Source organism: Orbicella franksi, chromosome 3 (assembly GCF_964199315.1).
Source record: "Orbicella franksi chromosome 3, jaOrbFran1.1, whole genome shotgun sequence".
In the NCBI taxonomy this organism is placed as follows: domain Eukaryota; kingdom Metazoa; phylum Cnidaria; class Anthozoa; order Scleractinia; family Merulinidae; genus Orbicella; species Orbicella franksi.
In genome coordinates, this window is record NC_138147.1 from 2,810,833 (window position 1) to 2,838,296 (window position 27,464).

General features: G+C 38.2%; 1 protein-coding gene across 1 annotated transcript; it reads left to right on the top strand.

Annotated features, from left to right (window-relative positions):
- LOC145480642 (gamma-aminobutyric acid type B receptor subunit 2-like) lies at positions 1 to 27,356 on the top strand. Its single transcript, XM_081458921.1, has 20 exons — positions 1 to 587; positions 3,998 to 4,121; positions 7,275 to 7,332; positions 7,465 to 7,700; positions 8,988 to 9,122; positions 9,635 to 9,805; positions 10,911 to 11,018; positions 11,566 to 11,625; positions 12,244 to 12,435; positions 16,530 to 16,760; positions 17,613 to 17,676; positions 18,108 to 18,194; positions 18,759 to 18,909; positions 19,355 to 19,475; positions 19,756 to 19,863; positions 20,456 to 20,578; positions 20,986 to 21,169; positions 21,759 to 21,913; positions 22,755 to 22,913; positions 25,871 to 27,356. Exons 4-20 carry the CDS (start codon positions 7,476 to 7,478, stop codon positions 25,940 to 25,942), a joined length of 2,346 nt encoding a protein of 781 aa, XP_081315047.1. The 5' UTR covers positions 1 to 587; positions 3,998 to 4,121; positions 7,275 to 7,332; positions 7,465 to 7,475; the 3' UTR covers positions 25,943 to 27,356.
- The last annotated feature ends 108 nt before the right edge of the window (positions 27,357 to 27,464 follow it).

Here is a 27,464-nt window from a genome sequence, read left to right on the forward strand (position 1 = left end):
AGTTGAATTAAATACAAACCTGAGGTGAAATGACATGCTGGTAACAAAGAAAATCTGGGAATCATTAAGGTTTGCAGCCATTGAATGCAGTAAGTGTAGGCTTTAAAATCATTGTAACCCTATATTTCCTAAAATCTTCCGGAACTAAATCCAAGCCAAGGACCGTACAGAGGTGATTTTTGTTTTGCTTGGTGCAGCGTCAGGACGAATACAAGGCCGGAAATTTTACACCAGCTTGTGCTATAGATCTCTTGCACAGAACGTCAAAGCAATATAAGGGAAAAGATCAAACATCTTTTGATCTCACTCACAAAACATACATCGGAAATGCGAACAAGCTAAGCTTTTTGTTTTTAGTGGTGGTTTATAAATAATTAAAACTGCAATGTTAAAACGATCGTGACTGGAATTAAAGCTTTTTTCCCCTCACTGTTCTCAGTATTCTTTGATCCGGACACACGGGTAAGATTTTCAGATATAGGACTTTGCCCAAAATTGTTAATGAAATTTCTTTTTTACCTCCTCTAGATAATATTTAGGTTTTGATGACTTAGAGACGTGGCAAATGGAGTGATCAGCGGCACCTGGTAGGTAGAATCTTGAACCTGAATTCTTAATATTACATGTATTTTTTTTTTTTTTTTTTTTTTTCAATATTATCGTTTCCTAAATCCGAGCTACCCAATGGCTGATTAACTGCTCAGTGCCGGGTATTTCTCTGCAATAAAAAAGTGTATTTTCTTGGTAATATTATCTTTTTCTCTAAAATGGATTTGTTAAGGAGTTTGATAACACTGTCACGTAACACAATGAATTATAAATCTCTCGAGGACTCGAAGCCGTTATTTTCTATTTTAAAAACAAAATAAAGAAACCTCAGGCGTCACTTACAATCAAAAAATCAAAGTGAACGAGACCACAAATTGTGTTTGTGAATCCAGCGATTTTTGTTCCTTCACCTTTTTATCACCTTGCTGCATTGTAAAACAAGTCAATTAAATGTCAAACAAGTATACGACTAACCTTCCTCTCGCCTGCGCACAGTGTGATAAATTTTATACACACACCTCTCTCCAGGTCTGTAACTTTTGTTTGATTTCATTTCAGCTGCTTGTGTAGAAAGAAGAAAGCAGCTTGATCTCGCTAATCTTGGTTTATTTGAATGCTCGTAAATTTATTTACGTCCGGTTCCTCTCATTCAAATTTGATATTCAGATAAGATGTTACTTTATCTGTGGGCTCGACACTAGAATTGCAATCACTTTAAATCTTTCAGTCATCGTAAAAACGCATTCATTGTCTTGATTACTATCCCCTATACATTATTGAATTGTAAGTGTGCATTAAACACAACTTGCAAATAAATGGAAGTTAGACACAAATATCTAAAGCAATGAAATTTCATTCTTGATTAGACAATTTTAAAAGCTTAATTATTTTCTCACCTTAGCTTTGCCCTAGGCCTTGCCAACTGATAACAAAATATGGATTCAAAATTAACTCTTTTCCTAGACTTTGCCAAAAAGAAAATCGTGCTGTTTATAAAAACTATTGACCAAAAATGGGTTGACAGTTCATTATTTTTCCAACCTTATCCCTTGGCTTCTTTAGAAAGAAATTCGTAATGTTGAAGAAAACTGTCAACTAAACATAGACTCAAAGATGAGAAACATGAATTAGATTTTAACAATATCAGGTTCATTTTTGTTGGTCTTTGAGTTGCAAGATTTGGAAGCATCTTGGTCTCCTTATGGTGACGCCTACTAAGTAATTTTACTTGGTTTCCCGTCGTGAAACTATAACAAGAAACCGCGCGAAACTTTTAATTTTTTTGTCATCAGACATATAATAACAAGAAAGTGGATGTTTATCTAGGCTTACAGAAGACAGACACGGTGACGCCACCACTCTCTCAAAGGGTACAATAGTTACTGAAACCCAAATAATCGAAGGGAAGTGAACTCAAAGAGGAGTTAAATATGTAAGTTACTCAGGTTGAATACTGTGCTCAAAAAAGGCAATGTAAACAAAAACCGAAACAAAAACATCTTATCTAGTGGAGCAAGTTGACGGCTGTCGTTTCTTATTAGAACGAAAATCTAAGTGAATGCGTGCCTCCATCTGCCCTCTTTGTACCTGCAAATTATTTTTAACTTCGAAAATGGTATTTAACCAAGTCGTAGGTGTATAGAGCGAATTTTACTCCTTCGCTCACTCTTTCGCTTCCTGTTAGACATTTTAAACATAAATGCATAATGAGCTATGCCGACTAATGCACAAGGAAAATTCATTTCACCAACTCACCACGCAGTTTAATAAGTCGAAAAAGGAATTTGGCAGGATGACAAGTCTGCCTGCGGATGAACGGAACAGCTGAATGAATGAAAACAGAGCACACGCAAGAGCCGGCAGTTCTGCAGTCACTGTTATCGGCTTGAATAGAATAGTCACCCATCCATATACTAGCCCCGCCGAACAGGGCTTAACTTTGGTTATCAAACAACACGAGACACGATTCTTTCCTTGCGGTAAAGTCTCAGACAATTAAGGTGCTTTCACGGTATGACATCCCTTATGTATTCTGTTCCCGTTACATATGTTTTACGCTATTTCTTAACGATGCAAGCGAGCTTTAACTTCACTTTTCTCCTCTCGAGCTCGATATATAAATGATCTATGACATATGGTTTAAAAACTCCGTGCAGTGGTTACAGACCGTGATCTATTTTCCAATGTCAGTAATTTACCTCAAAGCCATTTTGATTTCAACACAAATTTTCGTGCGGAACTCCGCAGTTGAAGATCACGGACTAGCGATATAATCCCCTCTCATCAGCTCGCGTAGCCAATCATAGTGTAGGATTTGGTTCATGTTGCCCTCTCGCGAAGCAAACCATATGAAAAGTTTATAGTCGTTGCACATGGCAAGACGAACCGCGGAAAATTTAACGAGAAGGTTATATCGACTTTGCTACCCAGAAAAAGAAGGCTAATGCTGTCTCTAGAAGATTATTCAGATCCCTGACTTTTGAAAAAATCATTTATGGTGAGAGCTGTTTCTTACTGGAACGTTGAAAATTTAAAATATCATGCAGAATAAGGGAATCAGGTTCTGGCTTGTGCGTGTCTTAAATGAAATAGCAATGGTAATTCATAATGGCTGACAGGGTGGCTAAGATACGTGATGCTATCTCCCGTTTATATCGCCCAAAATAGCAATGGTAATTGATAATGTCTGACAGGGTGGCTAAGATGCGTGATGCTATCGCCCTTTTAATTCTTGACAATAACAGGAGTAAAAATGATGCGTCGTTACTCCCACTTGTGAGGCGACAATGGAAGAGCGACATTTTCATATTAACGACTAAATCTGGAAGCAGATGTTGGACAAAGGAATGAGACATTTCCAATTCGTGAACTGCAAAATAGCACACGCTTCATACCAAGCACAAGGAAACTAATCAATATTTCGTTATTCTTCGCAATTAGTGAGATTCAAATATGACACGACAAACACCATTTCAACTAAAAAAAAAAAACAATGGTGAATAACAAAGAAATTTACGATAATATAAAACAGGAAAGAAAACGCAAAGAACCCTCGTTTCTGCCATTAAAAACCTAAAATTGGCAAAAGACGTAAAAGACTTCCCCGGATGATCAAAGGTTGAGGTTTTTTTATCTGTCAAGAAAAAGCGAAATATCATTCGCCTATTTACACAAATCAAACACCTTTCGGTCCCCTTTTTTTAAAATCATTTCACTTTTATATAAAAAAAGTCTATTTATTTACGACACAGCAAAATATCCTTTATTTTGTGATTTCTTTTCGTGCCGCTTTGTGACGGTTCGGTGTTGGGAAATCGAAAATGGATTTTTTTTTTTTGGTCTTTTAATACGTGACGTGAGAATGACACATCGCGGTGTCCTAGTATAAACAAAACATTAATTTGTCTCTCAGGAAATTATAATTTTCTGGCAAATTTATTCCTTGCAGGTTTAGCAGCTATACTAAAGGAAGACTTTACTTTCATAGCCAGACAAAATTTCAAGTTTTGCGATTTCGTATCACATACAGAAGACGAAGTCTGACTGAGGGGCGAAACTCCGCGAGGAAAGAGGTACATGGAAACGGTATATTGTTGCCCTTTATATACTTAAAACTTTTCTCCTTTGGCATATACTGGCGCCCGTGTTGTAGTCACAGATTTACCATTTACAACCAATGGTTTCCCTGAGGTCTAAAATAGCTCGTCGATGAACGGTAGTGAACAACAGAGTTTAAAGTTATTTGACTGATTTTTTTTATGCTAAGTTTGAAAGTCAGATAATGTACTCGTCGAGTGACAAAAAAAGCAAAAAGAAAAGAAAAGAAGACGAAATAAAACAAAACAAAACAAAAAAAAAAAAAAAAAAAAAAAGCAAAACAAAATATCTAGAAGTAGATAATTGTCATTCTTGTGTAACGGTGGTTTCAAAACCGCAGGCGGCTCCTTGGAAAATCGTACAGAAGGCTTTCCCAGCACAGAGGCTCCATTTTACCATGCAATTGGTCATTAGTCATATTTGAGAAGCTTCCAAATCATTTTTCTTGCCGTTTGTATTTCCTCAAGTTTGTACAAATCACGAAAAGTTTGACTGAGCAAACATCGCAGTTAATTTTGCTTTTCTGGACAATGTATGTTTCGTTTATTATATTTGGCAAACTTTTTTGTAGCTTTGAGCTTCTTGATCTTTCCGTCGCAGCTGGCTGTTTCACGTGACTTTGATGATAATAAAATCGCACGCAAGCCATGTATGGCAAGCACATGAGGAGAGTCACATAAAACTATCATTTACTTGAACTGCTACTTGCTATGGCGTTATAAAGACTTGAAGCTGAGGTGATAAAAAAGTACCTGATGAAACAAACGGTTTTTTTCCATATGTTCCCACCTCAGAATTCAATTGACTCTGAAATACTGTAAGCCCGTAAGATCGCACTTCAATTAACACTATGCACTGCATTTCAACTAAGCAACCGGCTCGAGCTTACTCTAGCGAAAATCTCAAACGTTTTGAACGCTTCAGTTCACACATGCCGAGAAATGTCAGCTTGCTACCGGGTGATAGTCGCTGAGCACTTTCCATAACTGACTGCTAAGTCTAGGAGTGAAATTGGCTCAGGCGAAACTCGAAATCTTTTTCAGTGCATCTTTAATAGACAGTTTAAAAATAAGTGATATATACATGGCAAAGTTAAAAGTGACTCATTTCTTCAGTATGGAGTACGCGATCTATTAAAATGAACAAAAAGAAAAAAAAAACATCCGTTGTCTTTGTTCCATGAATGAGTTCTAGTGATAAACATGAGAAGATGTCACGGAAACAAGAAAACATTTGGTCCCAACAAAAACTGTAGACAAGTGTTTCCACAGATATTTCAAGTTCGTTCAAACCATCACGAGTGTCAGCCAATTCAAGAGCTATATGAAAACAAAGATCGAAGGTTTCATATTTCTTTTTTAGAAAGAATCGTTTACAACAGTTTTTCCGTTTCCATAGAGTTACGGTAAAGGGTTTCAACCAACCCTAAATCGCTCCTTACCTTGTTTATTCGTAAAAAAAAAAATTAAATTAGAACTTGTGTTTCATGATATTCCTGGCTGCAACATTTTAATTACTTGCACAAAATTTGGCAGTATTCATGCAAGGAAATAAGAAATTAATGCATATCGTGGAGGAGGGTAAAAGCTAGGCCACAAATAGCTACATGGCGCTAAACATATTTTCAGCTCTATATTTAGAAATAACGTAAAACAAGAGAAGTAAGATCTTGTCCTCGGCAATCGTCAGAGCCTTACGAGGAACAGATACACTCTTTTTTCTTTATGAGAAAATATTTAACAAGAATGTCGAGGATGAAATTTGCGAAATTTTAAGAATATTTAAGAATAAACGCAAGGCTTATATTTTGAAAAGAATATAATTTTTTGTGATAAAAATTGGTAAATACAGTACAATTGAAAAAAGTGTGAGAATTTTAGGATGGTTAGCCTTACATACGTGTGTTTCGTCCCTGCCAAGGGACTCGTCAGAGACCTTTCAGCTAACTCGTCAAACATTGCGTTTGAAGTCCCGCTAGTTGTAAAAAATAAAAAATAAAAATAAAAATAAAAATAAAAACTAGCCTAAAAAAAACTAGCCTCAAAGCAACAAAATCAGTTCTAGCCGTATGTTTAAAGCAAAAATAGCATTTTTGCAAGAAGTCATGCGTTGTTGCAATCCAAAATTACTTCAACGCCATCAACGTGATGATAGAACAGATCATGATCTGAAGTTGTGTCTGCAAAGTTTACTTTGTGTTCCTTCAACTAATCTAAGAATATTTAGAATAATATTTTTAGCCTAAAATTGGCAGAAAAAAAAATATTCAGCCTGGGCCGGAAAAAATATTCTTAAAAAAGTGTAAGTATATAAACGTAAATAATACATGAAAATGAATAAAATCATTTTTACGCGAAGAGATAAAAATAATATTACTGCTCTTTTTAAATCATATTAATAACAGCTGAAATTTTCATTTCATTTTAATTATTATCTAATATTACAGGAAGTTTTCCAAGCAAGTGGTGACCTAGACACACTTTTGGGGCATATTAATCACTGACGTAGGGCGACAAAAAGAAATGGGAAAAAAGAATAAATCTTGCTCTCGGCAGTTGGATATTGTTTCCAGGGTAATGAACACATCGCCCTACATATGATACTCTTTACGTCAGTGAAATTATTTTTTTGAAAGGGTATTAAAATAAGGAAGAACGTAATTAAATTGGGGTCGAAAGGAAATTTTCCTTTGGCAGATTTCAGCGATGTTATATTAACTCCGTAATAGATACTTTAATTAGTATACCTTTCAGCGGCCAGACAGCTTAAGAACTAATTTTGGCGATGCATAGCTGATTGTTAGTAAACAAAATGACATATTATATTATATCTATGTCATGGAAATGTCTGGATAAAATGCAAATCTATCGGACACATTGAGAAAAACACAGCACTTTAAACATATTATTACATAACCTTCAGAATCTACAAGACTCACATATCGATAAGTGCGAAAGAACACCAGTCATGAGTTTAAAATTGTGTTTGTGCTTTTAAAGAGAATCGAGGTGTTACAAATAGGTGTTACTGAAGGCCATCACACGAGGTAATGTTACATTTGAATTTAATGCACTCTTGATATTTCGCTTCATATATTAAGGGTTTTTTAGTTCTTGTGTCTGATTTAGTTTAGGTAGACTTTCCTCGCTGCGTGAAGCTTCTTTGAAAAAGTCGTATGAATTCCGTGTAAGTAGAAACTCGTGTAAAATCCTTAGCACGAGAAACACAGAACTTTGTATTTAAGTGCACTTGGTATTTTACTGTAATTAGCTACACGCAGGTGGCGATTTCACTTACTGTTTTCAATTTTAAATTCAGGGTTTCTTAACATGATTCTGTGGCAACTCCTTCCATTCTGGTTCCTACCCCTTGCCCAAGCACAGCCCTCTACCAAAGTACCCCTATACATCGGCTCAATGGCCCCTCTCACGGGGAAGCGTTCCTGGTGGGGGGCAGGCATCACTGTTGCAATGCAAATGGCTTTTGAGTACATCAACAACAGCTCTGATGTTTTACCATTTCATGAACTGAGATTGTTGGCAAATGACACAAAGGTGAGAACTATCTTGATCACCTCAACTACATTTTATAACAAGAGCCCATAACGCAGGAGTGACAAGACCCGAGGAACGATAGAGCAAAATTCGAACCAGCGTAACCGTTGCTATGTGATATACATGTCGCACGGTGTCACACTGTGTTATCTTCCTACTTGTACTGGACGCAATAGCGACATAACATGATAAGCTAGTGTAAGAAGAACGCAAGGTTTTGATGCTCTTATGCTTATGTCGCGGTCGTCCTCACCAGCGCATAACTTTTTATGCTTATGCTTACGTTTATGCTTATGCTGATGCCTGCTTGACTAGTGACGACGGGGCTTTAGTGATGTGTGGTAGTTCTAAATTTACGCGTTGTAAAATCTACCGGATCTGGGCAAAGGACGAGATAAAAATAGACTACAGCCTGAACTTCGCTCTCTCTCCTTCAATAAGTGGTCGAGTCACGAGCGTAGTAATTAGCATAATTTACAGAGTGTGTGCGCATACAGTTTTGAATTTACTTTATCTTTTAAATTCAGGCAGATTGCGCTATTTTTTGTGATCGTACTTATTTGTATAGTGAGATAAGTCCAAAGAAAATTATGTAACATGTTTTCTTTCAAACTTGCTTAATTTGGAACTGATTTCGTTAGCCACTTGTAAATCATTCAATAGACTAAGATTCAACCAGCTGTGCTTTCCGTCAGATCTGCCGTCCTGAAGAGTAGTAGCTGGTTATGCGATGAATAAATGATTCCGATTGATTTGAGATTACGTTTGAGTTAAACCAGTCCTATTAAACAGACTTAACCAAAAAAAACGTTCTCGAGTCCCTCTAATCAGTACCATTATGTGGTTTGGTATTTCATTTGAAGAAATTATATTTTTATTCGGCAAATAATGGTAAGCAGAAGTGTATTCCCAGCTGGAGATGGCGTCTGACAACATGAGAACCGCCAAAGAGTGTGTTATTTTGTGTGTGCTGGTCGACTTTGGAATAATTTATGTTTCATTTTCATACAAGAGCAATTTTTGGCAATGTAATTTACGGTGGAAACCCAATTTTTCAAACCACCAAGTGAGACGAAAATTGATTGGAAAAATCGGGAGTAAAATTACAACGAGGGAAGGGAAACAACTTTAGATTCGAGTTATCGGGCGTTTTAAAAATCGAGGGTTCAAGGAATCGGGATTCTATTGTAGTTCAGTACAAGATGGGTCGCAGCTACCGTCTGTAAGCCAACGAGAATTTTACTGGTTCGGAAAAGAATAAGTGCTTTTACTTGTTTTCTCATTTAGGGAGAGACTGGTCTTGGCAACAGAATCCTTTATGATTACATCCGAGAAGGGAGACCGTCATTGGTTTTGGGGCCTGGCAGATCAAACGTGGCGCTCTCTGTGGCGGACACCGCAAAGTACTGGAAAATGATTCAGGTACTGAGCTTCCTGTATCCCTTTACCTACCCACGATATTATCCCTAGGTTCGCAAGGCGTCGTGGATCATAAAGGTATGTCAATAATCCTGGCCAAACGTCCACAGGATGTGCACTTGACAAAATACCAACTAGTGACGCATTATTTTATTCAATTTTCCGAGGCCCCTGTCACGTCAAAGCAATCTTTGAATAGTGGGTCTACTTTGAATGGATCAGCATCAACATTGTGTTGCGGGGAAGCGGAGGTGGAAAGACCATAGGTTGACAAAAGTACAGTGTCCCAGGACTTTTACTAGTAGCTAGGATTGAAGCTTACTTCAAAAACTCATTAATAATTTATGAAGGAAGTACAAAAAAAAAAAAAAAAAAAAGAATGTGTATGTGAGCGTCTTTAAATCTGATGAAGACGTGGCTAAATTGTGTTAAACCCACAAACGTTTTTGAAGCTCTTCAGAAAACTCGCGGATGTGTTTAGCGGTTATAACACACATTTTTTGTCTGCTACGCAGATTTCAGCGTCGGCAGGGAGTGGAGACCTTTCTGATTCGAAGACCTACCCTTACTTCTTCCGCACTATCTCGTCAATATCTGCGTCAAAATCTACCTTTGTGGCCCTTGCCAAGAAATTCAAATGGAAGCGAGTATCGATACTATTTTACAGTAGAGATATGTACATCAAGGTAAGTCACGAAACTAGCCTTAGGTCGTGTGGTTTCCCGCAATTAGTTTTGAAAAGAGTGTAATTACATGTAAATGAAACATGGTTGAAAATACCGTATTAAAGCTAGTTGTTACTAGCTCATAGCGCATAAACATAAGTATTAGCATAAAGAACGCGCGCAGACGCAGTAGAGTGCTGCTAAAAAGCACCTTTTGTTAGGAAATTTTCTCAACAAAAGGCAAACAGACAGACAGACCGACAGACAAACAGACAGACGTTGTAACTGAAGTCTCTTTGAAGGTAATCTCTTTGAAAATATCGATCCAACGGATTTTCCCGGCTCTATCAAGGCTCTAATTATCAGCATCTTACTGTGTGCCGCTTATATTTATAATTATGCGCTGTGAAAACCAGTCAGTCTTTTAGTATGAGAATAACGTACCGATATGTTATTACCGTTTAACTTTAAGATTCCTGTTGTTAAAAGATGTGCGAGAGTGAGTGCGTTTCCTTACACTCTAAAACTTAGTAAGACCGCCAGTTAAAATCAACGGACAAAGGCTGCGAGAAATTCTTGAATTAGTATTATGTACTTCACTGTATATCACTAATTTCTTTTAGGATCTTATCTTTTTAAAAATCATTTCCAAACGAAAACTTAGGAGCAAAATTTTAACTACATTTTACAGCAAAAACTTGCAATGGAATGTTGATTGCAATGTCTCGATTTTCAGACTTCTTTATATCTTGTGTCTTAGAATTTTTGTGCCCACTCGTTTTTTCGCGACTATGAATATATTTTGAACAACAAAACTATAGGGTGTTATTACGGAGTGATTTACTTTCTAACGAGTGATCTGATTTCGTTGCGTTTTAGAAGGGGCAAAGAAAGGTGTTTAAGTTATTGTGGTGGTTTTACGACAAGAAAATGATATGTAAAATATTTTTTTGCGCTTGACCCTTTGATGACTTTTCTCCTACACTGACAAAACGTCATGATCAGTCACTAGCAAAGGTTCTCTTCAGAACCACCCCCATCTAAACAATACTGCATTTTTACGAACTTATTATGCCCCAGGGCTCAACCATTTACTTAGGAGCATTTTTGTCTTTAATTATCTTAGGCTGCATCTGACCTTAAGGAGGAATGCGAAAGTAACAATATAACTGTGTTGTCGTACGGGAGCTTCAGAGACAGAAATGATGCTGACAACCAACTAGGACACATCAAGGTGACTTAAATCAGTAAATGTTTCGAATGGGATAAATTAAATGCCATAGAAGTTAGCCTTTAATAGTAAGAGTCCTTACACGTGAATCCCAGCTAACACCCCGTTATTTATCAAGATAATTGAAAGCATGCATTAACGTTGTTAAGTGCAAACCCACTGTAACATCCCTTTATTTATCTAGATAATTGCAAGAATGCTTTACCGTTATAAAGTACAATCCCACTGTAGTAGATAGCCATGTACGATGCGTGATAAGCGTGCACAGCAAATAAAGTTGTTGTACATGTACAACAACTCGTATTCATTCAGGCTAACCGCTGTATTTCCAAACTGAACACTTTGAGTGATAAGATCGAATAACTGAACTGATAAAGTGGTACTTATAAGTTATTATGGCTTCAATACTAGATGGAATGTGTCTACGTAACTAGTACTTAGAGGTATAAAGTATTCTCTGTAATAAGCATGAACGGAAACAACACCCGTACAAATCGCCTTGAGCGCCATAACAATTATTTACTATTTCACACATGACTATTTTTCCCAGGATATTGATGCAAGGATTGTGTTCGCCTTCCTACAGTTGACGACGAGTGTTATGTGTCTGGTAAAGTAATTTCTTTGAATGTTCTGTTTCATTTTCGCTCAATAGACCTTATATGACATCGAAACGATGAGGAAATATCGGCTTATGCAAGTTTTTATTTAATAATTAGATTATGAGCTCGAGATTTCTTTCACGTATAGAACTCGAGAACGAATAATCTAATTGTTTTAGTATAAATTTATTAGTTGTTCAAAACTTTATGTAAATCCTCTTAACAGACACGAAAAAGCAAGGAAGCTGCCATCATTTTGTTCCCAACCGCACACTGCTACGCTATTCATCTCTCATTTATATTCGCTGCATTTTTTGGTAACCATTTTTTTCCTTCGCAATTTTCTTGTTTTGAAAAAGGCCCTTCTGTAAGGAGAAGATATGGGGATTATATCGAACTATTACAAACATCATGTTTTGCTGTCTAGAGCAGAATTCTTATTGTACATTCAACGGAGAGCACTCCGGAATTGTTAAAGCAACCCATGTGAATAGGTATCGGAGGATATCACATTTACATCAACATAGGATGAAGCGCTTACTCCTCAGCCTCTCTTGATTGACACGTGTTCCTATTCCAAAATAAGATTAATCGAGCTTGCCCTGACAATTATTTCTTTTTAGTAGATTCACAAGCACAACTTGTACGGCAGTAAATACGGGTGGGTATTGCATACTCCTGACTCGCGAGGCTGGTGGAATCGAACGTACCCTTCCCTGGACTGTTCTCCAAAACAAGTAAACGAGGCAGCGGAATATGCCATTTCCATTGACCACCTTTATATAAGCAAGGACAACAAGTCGACTATATCTGGTTTGGTAAGTAGAGATGAAGTGAGAGTGATGGATGTCTGTATTTTATTACGTTCGTTATGAGAAAGATTAGACTAGTTAGGATTTAGGCGCACATCGCAAAACTATGTGGGAAGTATATCTTCAAACATCTTCAGAATTCTGAACGTTGTCGCTCATTGTGTTCAATAGACTGCTTTCATATTTTAGATCACGCCACTACCAGCTTTCAACTCAAGATAAAGGAGGCTATCCGTATTCAAAAAGAACTACCTTGCCTCAATCAGCAATTACACCATGTAAATCTAAAATTATCCTTTTAATTTACACCTTTTCACGTTCTGTTGTTACTATTTGTCTTAATTAGCATTTTTGCCTACTTATTATTCAACTTGCTTTGTAATCATTCATTCAACTGAAGATGACAGAAGCTCTGTCGAAACATGTCTTTTAAACTTAAAAAAGTGTTCGTTTTCCTTAAAATCTAAAAGTGTAGTTCTACCAAACTATGTTCGGCATGGTAACATACAATTCCTTTGGGACCGTTCATTTTTTATGAGGGAGGGGGGCTGGTGGGATTTGGGAAGCACCATTTAAAAATCGCATGACCCCCCCTCAGCTTACCAATTTTTTCACATGGCCCCCCCTTATAGCGGTCATTTTTTGGGATGACCCCCCCCCAAAAAAAATTGAACAAACAATATTTAGATTTCAACTCTTTTAATATTTCTCTATTATCCCCCTACTTCACGTTATTGTGCTCACTATGAAGACAATATTTACAATCCCTATACTACAGAGAGCTGTTGTTTAAAAAACAAATCAAAAGAAAGAGAAGTCAATTTCGGATCTCCTAGTTATGGCTCGCCCTGAGCGTGTGGCATTTGGCCTCTCATTGGTATCTTCCTCATCTGAATTGATGAATGCAAGAATGACATCACTTGAGTCATCTTCTCCCCTAGAGTCAATGGCATCACTGTCATACTCATCATTGTCACTTTCATCCGTTTCACTGCTGTCAGCACTTACCCTGTTGTCATTTTGTGTCAAGGTCCTGGCATTTCTCAGTGTTGGTTGGCCAGCTCTGAGAGGACTCTTCTGCCGCAAGCATGAATGTCTTACAATTGCCTTTACTTTCTCACTCTTGCTGCTTTTCAAATGCTGCTTCAGCCCGTGGTGGTTCAAGTACTTGTTTTGTTCTGGAACACGTTGCTTTTTAAGCTTGGTTAGATCTTCGCACAACTCAGTCCAAGTATAATCCTCATATGATTTATCTTTTGCGTCCCTACTTAACTTTGCCTTTTCTTCTGCTCTCCTTTTCCTTTTAAATTCCAGCACTTCAAGATGCTGAAGATAATCCACCACAAACTTTGATTTGACAATAAACTTATCTGCAAATAGAGCAACGCTCTCTGGGTGAGATAAAACCAGCCTGCCACCTCCATGCTCTTTCTTCGCTTGGACCCTTGGCTGCCAGTCATCTGGATCACGCCCTTCTTTTGGGGTCTTCTGGTAGGAGAGGTAGTGGTATTCCGGTAGGCAGGAATGGTCAGGAACTGGTTTAGGATATCTTTCTATGGGTGATCCAGTCCATTCACAACAAAAAGAACAAATTTCTCCTACCTTTTCTTGACAGGACAACTTTAGAAACTCTCTGTAGTTCTCCCCCTCCTCATAGTGCTCATTCATAAACTTCTCAATCTTACGGAAGTAACAGTGGCCTGGAACAGAGTCTTTCCTTGCTCCTGCATTGTGATACTGAACCAAGTACGAAGTGTTGTGAAAAAACTGGAAATCTGTTGATGTGTTGTGTGAAACACATTGTTACATTTAATTTACAGATGTCTTTATTTGGAAGGTTTTTACCTCTACTCTAGTGATAGGCATGTATAAATGTTGCCCTGTCCAGGTAAAACAAAAAGCTACGAGTGTTCTCAAATCTTGCAAATAGTGGATTACTTTTTATAAATTTTAGCATACTTGTTGTGGTTTAAATTTATCTATGGTTTAAAATTTCTTAATTTTCAAGGTAAAATGGGGTTGACTAGCCTACACGACTTTTACGGTTCGTGACATTTGTACATTTACCGTTCTCTGTTCGGTCACTCGACCTTTCTTGTCGCTTCACTCGTGTTCATGAAGGGCACTTCATGTTGTGTAATAAGGAGGAATTTTAGTGGAGTTGAGCCGTTAGATCGTGCTATGGCAAATTTTTACAGGTTATAGGTCTGCATGGTTTCCGCTGTTATCAAAATAAAGTCTTTCACTTCACTTCACTTCACATCTGCATGTCGACTCGTTGAGTTTGACACCTCTGTAATTTGCCATGTGTTTATGCATTGTTTAGGCTCATTTCTATTGCAAGATATGCTTTTAAATCTCCATGAATTTGCTTTTGAGGGACAAAATATGAAATTTACCGTGAACATGTTGCTTACTTGCATTCTATATTGTGACGCCGGGCCCGGCTGTGATTAGAACTGTTTGCAAGCACAGTAGGTAGATCGTTATCACGGATATCATATTTGTTCTCCTACGATTTCCTTCGGAGACGCCGTAGCTTTACTTTGAGAAAGCTATACGTTTGTCTAGAGACATTCCTATGTTTCTTGCAGCTATCTGATCGAGCTTGTGTTTCTCTTGCTCGATGTATAGGTTTATTCCTCCTTTTTATTTCCTCCTCTTTTGCAAACTCCGTCTTTAAAATGGGGTTGATGCTATACGTTGAGTGCGTATTTCTGCTTTAAGCTCCTTGACGTTAGTTGAGTGCTGCTATGTCTTGCACGATGTAGAACGGGGCACGTCCATAATAATCATGAAAGAGGCTCATTCCAAAATGCGCAATAATGGCGAAAGCGACGAGTCGTTTAAGAAAAGGTTTACAGCTGAACGATCCAGGCAGTTTGACATCTTAGAAGCAAAAGAAGCAATCTTTCTAAGTGCGGATGGCTGTTCAGAAAGGGCGAGTGAGTTTTCCATGCCAGGGTACCAGTTGAAGCCCAGTGATGGAAGAAAACTGAACTTCTCCATCAAAGAACACAGAGCAATGGTGGAAAAGTTGAATGCCACGATTCCACACTCTTTCAGTCCAATGGGCTTGCTTTAAAGCAGGGCGAAGAATTTGCCCACAGTTTTAATGTAAAACAGATCAAATTTATAGAAGCTAAGTTGACGAAGGTCACGCAGGACATGGAAGCACTAGAAAATAAGAAGAGCAATTATAACAGCATATTTAAGGGCATACTCAAACAGCACATCAACAAAAGGAGAAGGAAAAAAGAAAACCGCAGAAAGTCAAATGAAAGAAAGAGGAAGCGGACTGAAAACAACGTCCAACGAGTTTATGGAATTTGTGTTAGAAACCCGCTAGGAAATGATCTTCCACAATGCCTTGTGTACCCTCCTAGAACGGCCGTCCCGGAAGAGTGTATTCAAGTTGAGCATGTTGCCACGTCGTTATTTAGAAGAGATGGGCCATACATCGCACAGCTCTTGGAAGGGAATTATTTCACCAATGCTGCAAGAAGCAGAATCACCACCAACCTTGAGCAGGAAGTCAGAGATTATGTTTACACCTTCATGTACCCTGAAGAGTACACTCTGACGGAAAGCATTGCTGTTTCTTGCAGCATTGGTGAAAGAGACTCCCATAGCAGCACAAGCGGCGACGAAGAACTCGACGACAGCGAAGATGAAGATGACTGCCAGTGAAAGTTGCATTCGAAAATAACAGTGTTAAATACTTCTTTTCAGTAGCTACAAATGCTTTTTGTCGCCAAACGTTTTTTTAAAGCAAATGGAAAGTTTATAATAAATTTGTATCCTGCCTTCTATGTTTATTCTATAGCAATTTTTTTGATATTCAAACATCATGCCATTTTAAAGTTTTACTAAAATTTTTCACGTGACCCCCCTTTTTCCCTTATTTTTTTGGGATGGCCCCCCCTCGAAAGCCATTTTTTTTCGCATGGCCCCCCCCCCAAATCCCACCAGCCCCCCCTACCTTATAAAAAATGAACGGTCCCTTTAATAAATACATTGGGCGCCTTTTTTTTTTAGATACATTTCTGATAAAGTAAAGAAGAGTATTCAAAAATTTCTCTCTTTTTCCTTGTCAATAGACTCCTCAACAGTTTTCCAAAGCCTATGAGGTATATGCAAATATAACAGACGTTCAGAAGTCTCTCTATGGGCCTTTTGGTTTCGACGCTGCCTGGTTAGTTGCCATTGCATTGAATTCTTCCATCAACATGTCAAATCCACGATCATTGAACATAATGGATGTAAGAGAAGATAATGCAACGGAAACTATCAAGGACAGTCTGCTTAACGCGAGATTTCCAGGTGTAACGGTTAGTATGCTTCATGAATTACAGAGCGAATACTCCCTTACTGGACTAAAATCCAAGTTTATGAAGTAATCGTATTACCTCAAGATCTTTTTGTCGGGAGAAAAATATCAATCAGAACCTCTCGATCCGGGACCAAAATACTTGTACTTACACGCCCTCATCGTTAGTGCGCTCGACTTCAGACCGACGACTGATCCGGGTTCGAGCCCTGGCCGGGAGCATTGTGTTATGTTCTTGCTCAAGACACTTTGATCCCATAGTGCCTCTCTCCACCCAGGTGTATGGTTAAGTACCGGCGAACTTATTGTTGGAGTTAATCCTGCGATGACTAGCATTCCATCCAGGGGGGAGTATAAATATTTCTAGTCGCTTCATGTTACAGAAACTGGAGATAAGTGCCGACCTGAGGGGCCACTTCGCTCGTAATCAAACTTGCCTACAATCTCCTTCCACGAGACACGCCAGCGTCATGTTTTTGCTCGACCGAAGCTTACAAACTGTCTGCGATACTAAACTCACTTCTCAAGCCCGATACACTCCTAAATACCACTTTCATCAGGGAGGTTGTACAATGTATAAACAAATAAATGCAACTTAAAACGGTAGATCAGCTATTCGAAATTTGTCTACGACGTTCAGCATAAATCACTATTCAAAACTCCGGCCTACCCCTTTGCCGGCAGACTGAGCTAGAAGATGCTAATAGTAATGTGAGATTCAAAAGATAGAGTCGGAGAAATGTAATCAAGTAATTCATGAACCTTACATGCCTTAAATTCTAGATTTTAGTGTTCAGAACGTTTCTGATGCGTTGTTTTCTATAATGATGTTTTTCTGATAAACCTTTTATAGGGTGAAGTTCAACTGGAGAGCAATGGAGACAGAAAAGGAAAGTTTGAAGTTTTTCAACTTATAGGTAAAGGTTACGTTGTCTTATGATATATTCTTTCTGCGTAGTCTTCTTCTCTTGGTCTTCTGTTGTCCACCTATAAGTCAGGACATTTCTGAGGGCCTCCCAGGGAGGGATAAAATGTTCCCTTGATCCCTTCAAAATTTCATTTTTTTTCCCCCTGTTCCCTATTAGTAACTGTGCCATTGCTCCCAATGATAGAAGAGATTTCCCTTGTTCCTCAAATTAATTTCAAAAATATCCCTTGTTCCCTTGAAATAATAAAATGATCATGTTCCCTCGTTCCCCCAAAACCCTAGGAGGCCCTCATTTCTTAATAAGTTTGGGAATCTCGTTATGATGTTTATTTCTTCCGCTAAACGCACTATTCCATGAAAACCTCGCAAAATTTAGCAACCGAATTTTGATATGTGACTCTGTTTATACCTTTCTTTCAGGAAGTGAGTTAGGCCTTATAGCTTTTCATGATGCCACGAAACCGGATAATCTCACGTATTACAATGAAATGAATTTTCAATGGAGAGGTATAACTTCTTTTGTTTGAATCATATTGGCATTTGACATTGTCGGTGTTACCATTGTTTTCACTGCTACACGACCTTCCAAATCAAAACGCTCTTTGTTATAAACTTTCGTCAATCAAACAGTGGTCTGCAGAAACGGCTTTACACGGTAAAAAACTACCTATGTATCTATCTATATGTATGCGGCTGTTACGACTCACACATCCATTCCTTTTTCATCTGCATCACTGCATTGTGACTACCGTCGTGATATCCAGTATCTACAATTGTGAAAGCTTCATTGATACAGATGGCCCTGGCATTACAGTCAGCTCATTGTTAACGGACATCTGCTGTATAAGACGGACAAGTCTTCGGTTGGTCCCAACCGTTCTTCATTCATTTTTCTGTAACTTAACTCTTCTTAATACGCTCACCTCTCTAAAACGGATCATGTGGACTTTGAAGAAGTCAAGGGACACTTCAAAAGGGTACCCCAGTGAAAACGTAGACCGTACTTAATAATATCGATAAGTTTATCTATGTCATTTAGTGCACGTCTTACATTACACCTTCATTATACAGATGGAATATCACCTCGTGATCACATTATCTATAAAGACAAGTTAATCCAACTGTCTCAAGGGAACTTCATCGTCATATGTGTTGTGGCTTGCATGGGAATATTGCTCTGCTTTGGATTTTTGCACTTCAATATTGTGAACAGAAAGGAAAGGTGAGGAAGTTTACATAGTGCTGCGCAGTTGAAAAATTAGTCTTTGTATAAAATGAAAATATAAACCAAACTGATAACTTCAACTGACATTTTTTCTATATAAATTTCAGCGTTAGCAGTCCACAAGCAACTATTAATGGTGGCAGGCTGCTGTACAAAGAATGAGGAAATAAGATCCACTAGAATATAGAATAATATAATAATATAATAATATTTAACAATATAAATAAACAAATCTTGTGCATGTAGGAACCACAGTGCACGCCGTAAGCTTGGAATTTATCAGATGAAATTTCAGATTTTTCTTTCCGGTCTCGCGGTTGAAAAGAAAAAAACCCAAATAAACAAATTATTTTGACAATCTTTTACACTATCTTTTAGACTGCTACAGCCTAAAGCAGGTACAAGCTAAACAAACTTCTCTTTTTTTTTGTATATTTCCCAGGTGCATTAAGATGTCAAGTCCTAATATCAACAATGCAATAATTGTTGGTTGTATTCTAACGTATGTCTCAGTGATTCTTTTCTCAGTGGATGGCGAAAGACTAACCAGCTTTATTTGTAAGGTGACTATCCAGTTTTACAAAATACATTTGTGTTTCCCAAAAAAACACCATTGTTGGTGGTTTTAACAAATTAGCCATAACAGTGGTAGTTTGGTCTTTCAGTGGTTTTCTTTTTAGCTATGAAAATTAAAGAAAAAAAATGAAAAATCATTTCTTGCAAGTAGCAAAAGCTGCAAACATAAAATTGCTTAACCTATGTTGGCCCGTGGCGCTTACCAAACCTTTATGTAACTGATGCTAATAGTTCATTCTCAAAAAGGATCTCTTATTTATTTTTCAGGCTAAAGTATTCACCCTGGATATCGGGTTTACAATCGCTTTTGGATCGATGTTTTCAAAGACTTGGCGCGTTCACAGAATCACTAGAAAAATCCGAGTGTGCAGACGGGTAAGCCAAGTCCGACTCACCCGAGGCGTGGTGATTGAAATCAGATTCAAACTATATTGCTCTAAATGGTTGAAAAAAACGTTGACGTTGGAGTCATGATCTAAAGCTATCTAGTGTTACCGATTGAGAGGGTATATATTGAAGTTCTCCGGTTTATTCTTAGGATGAAACTTCACTAGACGTGTTCGATGCATGTAGATCACATTTTAATGTGTAGTTCAATCTGATCACGTCATATCACGTACTCTTATCAATTACAAAACGCTTACGTAAGAAGTGTCGTAATGCTCTTAGTAAAATGACTGAAACGATGAGGAACAGTATCCCTTTGAACAAAAACACAAACTGGACGTACTCCCGAACAGCACACCAATCTTGAAAGTCACTGAGTATATTCAAACGTTACTGTGTATCCTGTACTCCTCGGATTCATACGTGCTTTATGCTTGTCAAAGTTATTCGAGCCACTGAATATTCGACATTTTTGCTTGCTCTGAGTTTGGGACAAACTATGTTTTAAAAGAAGCAAAACAAATTAGTCTTCTAAAAAAGTTGCTTTTGTTCAATTTTTCTCTGGTTTTTCAATTTGCAGGTGATTAAAGACTATCATTTGTTTGGAATGATCTTTGTTCTCCTGTTTTTTGACGCTGTAATCATCATAATATGGTCCTTAGTAGATCCTTTGCGTAAAGATGAGAAGTTTCTAAGCAACGAGGTACCGTAAGCTGCTTGCTTTTTTTCATCATGTTAAATATCTTGTAGTAACTAACATATTTAAAAGTCATTTTTATGACCTATAACATTACTTTCAATTTAAAGGAAACCGCAGAAAAGTAACAACAGGCTGACGTTTACGATTGACGAGGGTAAAAAAAAAATGCTAACAAAGATTTAAAATTTGGCCACATTTCTCAAGATGCTTCATCTATCGTTGACGTGGCCCACTCAAGGGCGGAACTAGGGGGAGGGTGCAGGGGGTGCGCATCCTCCCCCTCCCCAATATGAACCCTTCTTCTTCGTATTCGCTTTTAAAATTTGTTTATCTCACCAGTTAGTTACGCTATTCCTTAGTGGTGCGCTCCCTGGGCCCCTTTATTAATGATTCACGTGCTTCTTTTACAGACTAATGACCCACATGCGGACGTTATCTACCGGCCTATGATATATCACTGTGCAATGACCAACTCATTTGTTTGGCTTCTTTTGGTGTACGGTTTCAAGGGAATTCTTCTTGTATTTGGATTATTTTTAGCGTGGGAGACCCGTAAGGTCAAGATAGCAGCACTGAATGATTCACACCACATCGGTAAGTCCCCGCATCCCTCTAACAACTGTAAAATCCGGTTTCATAGAGATTGAGTCCTAATAGTACTCAAACATAATTGCTTGCTTTAGTGATAAGCACTTATCAATCATGGCGTCACAGATCGTCGAAATGACGTCACACATTTCAAAATGTTCGCCATATTGGATTTTTTTTTTTGAAAAAAATTAAATAAGTCAGACCAGCCCTAATAATGATTCAAAAATCAGGAAAATAAAATCGTCATACAAATCCAAATCAAAACCAAAACAGAAATTTAAGTTTCAAAACGCCTTTGAACAAGATATTCATGGAAACGTCAGGTCTTGCCACCAAATAATTGATACACAAAAATGTTCCCTGGTGATTTTTGCGAAAATCTACGATTGTTGACTACTATAGCTTGAATGTTGTTTCTGTTGGAAAAGATTGAATCTGCTGGGGCACTTGGTGATATCGCTACAGTTGGTAAACCACAGTTTGATCCCTCTTTGTTACAAGGTAGCTTATGCGAAGGCGACATTATTATGAACCTCTTTATTCATTTATTTTATTCATTTATCTATTTATTTTTTTTTTGTTATCTCTCTAGGTATGGCTGTGTACAATGTGTTTATTGTCTGCACAATAGGAGTTCCTATGGCAATTTACAGTGAACAGCAAGAGTATGAAATCTCGTTCTACGTCATAACCGTCTGCATTGTATTCTGTACCACTGTGACGTTGTGCCTTGTCTTTGTACCTAAGGTATGTTTGTCTTTCTGAGTAAAGTCGAAATGCACTATTTAAGACGTTAGTAAACGTCAATTAAGGAAACAACACCTGAGGATTTGATAGAAGAAGGCCACTGTATGAACTGTCTTAAATCTTTCTCCTAGTTGATTAGTATGATTTTTTCACATGTAATAGGATTCTTATAAATTGCCAGATCTTATAAATATGCGTTTTAAAGCAATGATAGCAATTTTGATAAATAAACACATTCATCAAATATAACTTTCCGGTGGACACTCAAGCTAAAGCTTCGAAACTACAATCAAGGTTATTTTGAAAGTTTGCCAGTGCAGGTTTCTTCTCGAACACGTTGATTTCAATGTTTCGGACAATTTTTCAACCTTGGAACTCATTATAGATCACCAAAAAATTTATAGTCTTTTTCATGGGGTTATCTCATTAAGTGATAGGCAGAAGAAGTCTTGGGGTAAGCCAATGATGGCTCATATTGCCGTGCTATCAGATTGGCTTTCATTTGTTGTGAGGGTCGTCCACGCAACATTACCGAAAGAAAAACAAGCATAAAAGAAACAAAAACAAACAAACAAACAAACAAACAAACAAACAAACATATAATAACCTCAATACTCCTCAGGCAATCATCATGGTTTATATATATTTTTTAAACTGAGCCATTGATTCCTTGAAATGTTTGTTTTCCAGTTGAGCAGCCTAAATTTAATATCTCGGCAAGATTTCGTCCTAGCTTTCGTTAATTTTTCTCATCAATATAGTTTTACATTTGTATCAATTTGCGCACAAGGTTTTCCACTTGCAGAAATTTTGTTTTCATTTCTTGTCACTCTGTTCTCAGATAAGAGCAATGAAGAAAAGAAACCTGGAAGAGGTGCACGATGGATTTCCAACAAATGGAATAAAATACGAAACCAAGGAGCTCAGTGATCGCCATGAAAGTATGAAAAACAAGGAACTACAGAAAGAGGTTGAACGACTTCAAAAGTTGTTGGAGAAGGTAAAATATTGTGAAATGTATTAGGTTTGACAAAATAATCAAACTTGAGTCATGATTTTTGAATAACTACAACCTACAATCAAACCTTCAAGCAATGAAAAGCTCTTTCGTTCCTTCCCCGTAGTCGCTAAAAGATGGGTCAATGATCAAGTATTGAGAGAAATTGAATTTTCTGAACTGATCCATTTGACCGTAAGTTATACATACGAAGTTCCTCAATAATTGTTGAACCTCGGAGTAGTTCGAAGCCATGACCTCTGGATTAGATCACCTTTGCTCTGCTAGGCTACGGGAGCCACGACTTGTTAATCCTGCCAGGGGTGCGACTTAAAATCGCTCAAAACAGTTTCCACTACTTTCTAAGACTTAGATTTTGATGAGTCAATAGGGAGCTTTATAGATTGGACTAAGACTACGAGATTGCGTACGAATACGATTTTCAATTTTCAAACCAGTGATGTTTCCAGAGCCCTCGCTCATCATGTTGGTTTTAGGTAGAGAGGGCAGCTCATGGGATGAGATGGGTATGCGTTGTGAGAATGTGAAGCCTGAAAACTGGAACTGAAAAGTCCTACTCGTACTAAAATGTTAAGTCCCGTATCATCTGCAAGGTTTACCTGAATTAATTAACACAGGATGTCGCAACATGGAGAAACAGGGGCGTAGCCAGCCTTTTTGCATAGAGGGGTTCCTAATGTATATTGCTTGCCCGATTGACAATGGAGCGCCGGAGGCATTCTTTACTAGGGTGGTCCGGGAGCATCCTCCCCCGGAAAAATTTTGAAATTTGGGTCTTCAGAAATGGCGTTTCCTTGATTCTGAGCACAAATTTCCAATAATTTTAGCGACAAACGTAGCTAGTATTTCTAAGAGGGGACTGCAAATCTCACTTCCTGAAGAGATGGACCTTAATAGAATTAAAAATGGATAATAAAATAGTTGTTCAACATATTACATACTTCATCAAATGCTGTAGACTTGCGATTTACCGTTCACTCAGCTAGGATTTCAGAAAGGAGGCGCCATGGATGCTTCCGTACCAAAATGTCGATTGTTGCACCAATGTCAATTTGCCTACCGTAATGGATGTTCATTAGCGCAAGGCCAGACTCTCGCTCACTGGTCATGGTCGACCTCAGATAAGTTTTCAGTCACCGCAATGTGCTAAACGATCGCTCACATTCTGCAGAGGTAATTGGCAACGTGCATAAGATGTGCAACAACTTATGTACGTTTGGAAAGAATTCATGGTTGCATTCTTTTAATGCCTGAACTGCACTGCTGGGTAGGTCTTGATCCGCGTTTAGCCACTTGCGCCGCCAACGGAAAAGTTCCACATCAAAAACCTGGGGTAATGGTGGGTCATCTGCATAGTACTGCAAAGCGGCTTGTACAGGGTTTCCTTCTCGAGAAACTAGCAAGGCTGGAAGTAGGCACAGGAGGGAAGACATCACGGCATCATTATTGAGATCAAATTATGTGTCTTCGAATGAGATTAAATTTCGATAAACATTTCAAAATAAAAATGAGCGATAGGAATTTTACACAACGTTTCGATGTCGTCATGACATCATTATCAAGTGATAACACTGTTGAACCGTTATTTTCTTGTCACTTGATAATGATGTCATGACGACATCGAAACGTTGTGTAAAATTTCTATCGCTCATTTTTATTTTGAAATTATGTGTCTATCTCAGAAATAAGATGATCCAACAGAGGAATTGTGAGCGCTCTTTTGTAATAATCGTTCGGTGTTCTTGCTTCGACGTTGCTTCGGTGCTGTTGCCGACCAACAATGCGTGGCATAGATGGCTCGATGTTTGCTTTTCTCGCTGTGGTGGTAGCCATGATGTACCAATCCGAGCAATATTTCTCGATTTCTGCCCTGATGTCTTGTAGCTCACCTTTTAAATCTCTGATGTGGCTGTATGCTTCATAGACATCGATGTCTCGCTTTTGCAGCTTGATGCTGAGTGGCTTCAGTATCGAAAGGCATTTCATCGTCGTAATCTGGGTGATGATAAATTCAAAATTGGATACTGCATGTAACAGGCTGTTTGCCTTGCTTTTGGTGTCCCAATTCCAGGCAGTTTCCCCGAACTGATTTGCAAACAGCCGCTCATTTGACATACAATCTAGTGCTCTTAGTATAGATGGCAAAAGCGCAAAGAAAACTTCATGTGCCTCATGCCTTTCAACCCACCGTGTTCGGCACAAGCTGAGCAACGTTGTTTTGCTGGCCTCGAGGGTTTCTTTCTCAATTACGGCAAGCAAAAACTTGTTACGCTTCGGTGAATACCTAAAAAAAGTGCAGACTTCATTGAATGTTCCAAGCATGTTTCCGATAAGGGGTTGATCACAGGAGTGAACGATTGTGAGGTTTAGACAGTGAGCCCTACAGTGTGTGTACACAGCCTGTGGAATTTTTTCCCGTATCAGTGCATGTCTGTGTACCGTGCCAAGAGGATGATATATTAGACGCTCCAGCGTACCCTTGTCCCCAACAGTTTTTTATGTCTAAGTTTCACTGTGGTAGGGTATCCAGTATCGAGCTAGCGATCGCCTCCCCCATTATCCGCTGCAGACTGCTGAATCCTAAAAATTCCTCATGAAGATATCCATCACTGTCAACAAAACGTAGGACAAGTGATAGCCAATTTATGTACCCGTATAATATTGTAACCTGCGATAGAGCATATGATGCCTTTTTAAATTGATTTTCTTTTGTTCTTCTTCAAAAACGAAAATCTCGTCTCGCGGAATTCCGAAAGGGGGGTTCCGATAATTTTTTCCTCTTGAAATAATATTCATTTTCATAACCCAAAAGGGGGGTTCCAGAACCCCTGGAACCCTCCCCTGGCTACGCCCCTGGAGAAAGTATAATAATTATTGGTTATAATTATCTTTGCTCAGACATATTCATTAATAACGTAACGCCTGCCTTCATTTCGCAGACACAAAAGGAAAAGGACAGAATGAATTCACAAATGTCACAGCTGATTCCCAAACCAAGTTGTGTGGTGTGAATCTTGCTAAAAGAACTTAAGAAGATGAAAACTGTCATTGCTCTTCATATTTGTACGCACAGACCTAAGAAGTTGCAAGCAGAAATATGCCGCTAAGGGAAAGCTAGAATATCAGATTAACAGTAAACCTCGAATGCGGTCAACCAAAGAAAAAATATCATTTAACTGAAGATTGTGTTTATAACCTAATGGAGCTGGTTATTCAGTCGAGAGCTAGCTGTAATCTCTGAGCCAGACCGACAGCGGATTGCTCTTAATATTTTAGATACGTCGTACACGCAAATGTCAGCTAATGGAGTCCGACCTCATTGAACTAAAGGAATCGTGTGCCACTATACCTTTTTTTAATATATTAACTTAATTAATTAAAATTGAACAGATTAACATGTAAACCAAAGAAGCCGGCTTCATTTCCTCTTAAACGGCTAGCTCCGCATGCGGGCGATAAATCAAATCCTGTGCTGCGATTGGTTAGCCGAATGTGCAAGATGAGGTTATCTTGATCACTCGGGAATACCCGCTGCGCCCTGCAGGAAAATGGTTCATGCACTAAAAGAAACCCTTTTTGACAAAGCGTCTTCCTTCATGATAGCTGGATTTTTTGGACTCATTCTCGTGCTGTCTCTGTCCATTAAGACGCAATAAAACTTGGCCAATATCCATGCAAGCCATCTTGGACAAACAAGCTTAGTCGATAACCTGTATACATAAAAGTTCGTCGGAGAGGATCATAATTCCACAAACGGAATATTTTGTGAAAGCTTGGATGTCAATTTTAGTCAGGAACGCGCAAACGTGAATTAAGGAACTCTGGAAAGACGTTAAACGACTCCAAGGCTTTCTGGAGAAGATAAAATGAATGAGATGTTGTTAGTTTGAGTTGTTTTTGGCAAAATTACATATGTAGAGGATATATTACACGGCGGTGCGAAGATATGAATTTTATTTGGAGTGGTATCATATTATTTGCAATACGAGAAAATAAAATGATCTCACTGATCTTGAATTTTCTTGGGGAGCTTCAGCGGTATCCGGCCATCTTGGCCTCACGCTTAGTCAGCAGCGAGATCCACTGTGTACTCAGGTCAGGCAGAGAAATTACAGTATTATAATCATGATTAAAACTGGGAATAATATTGGTTAAAATGGATGACAAATAACGCGCGGTGTCTTTTTATCTGTTCCGTACAGTTTAGCTGTACAGTACTTATTACATAAATAAAGTAGAATGGTCAATTTAGAAGCAATTCCATTTATGATCGGAATACTTCTCTCATTACCCGTGCACCCGCCGTTGGCCACTAGCTTATAACAGGAAGCGAGGGACGTAGGCTACTCCGTGAGACATTTGGAAGAATTACACTGTCGTAGGGATGCAAAACGTTGAAATAATTCTACATAACTTCAAACGTAACAGGAGAGTTTTAGAAAACGAATTGATCAAGAAGTTACACGCTAAAATATTTTTAAAACACGTTTTAAAAGCAAATGACATTTCTGCGCTACGTTACGCCATTATCAA

Excerpts from the sequence above, each read along its gene's own strand:
- LOC145480642 (XM_081458921.1), top strand. The coding sequence starts at position 7,476 with ATGATTCTGTGGCAACTCCTTCCATTCTGGTTCCTACCCCTTGCCCAA. Across the intron at positions 19,476-19,755 it reads TAACCAGCTTTATTTGTAAG|GCTAAAGTATTCACCCTGGA; the intron begins GTGACTATCCAG and ends TTTATTTTTCAG. Across the intron at positions 19,864-20,455 it reads AAATCCGAGTGTGCAGACGG|GTGATTAAAGACTATCATTT; the intron begins GTAAGCCAAGTC and ends TTCAATTTGCAG.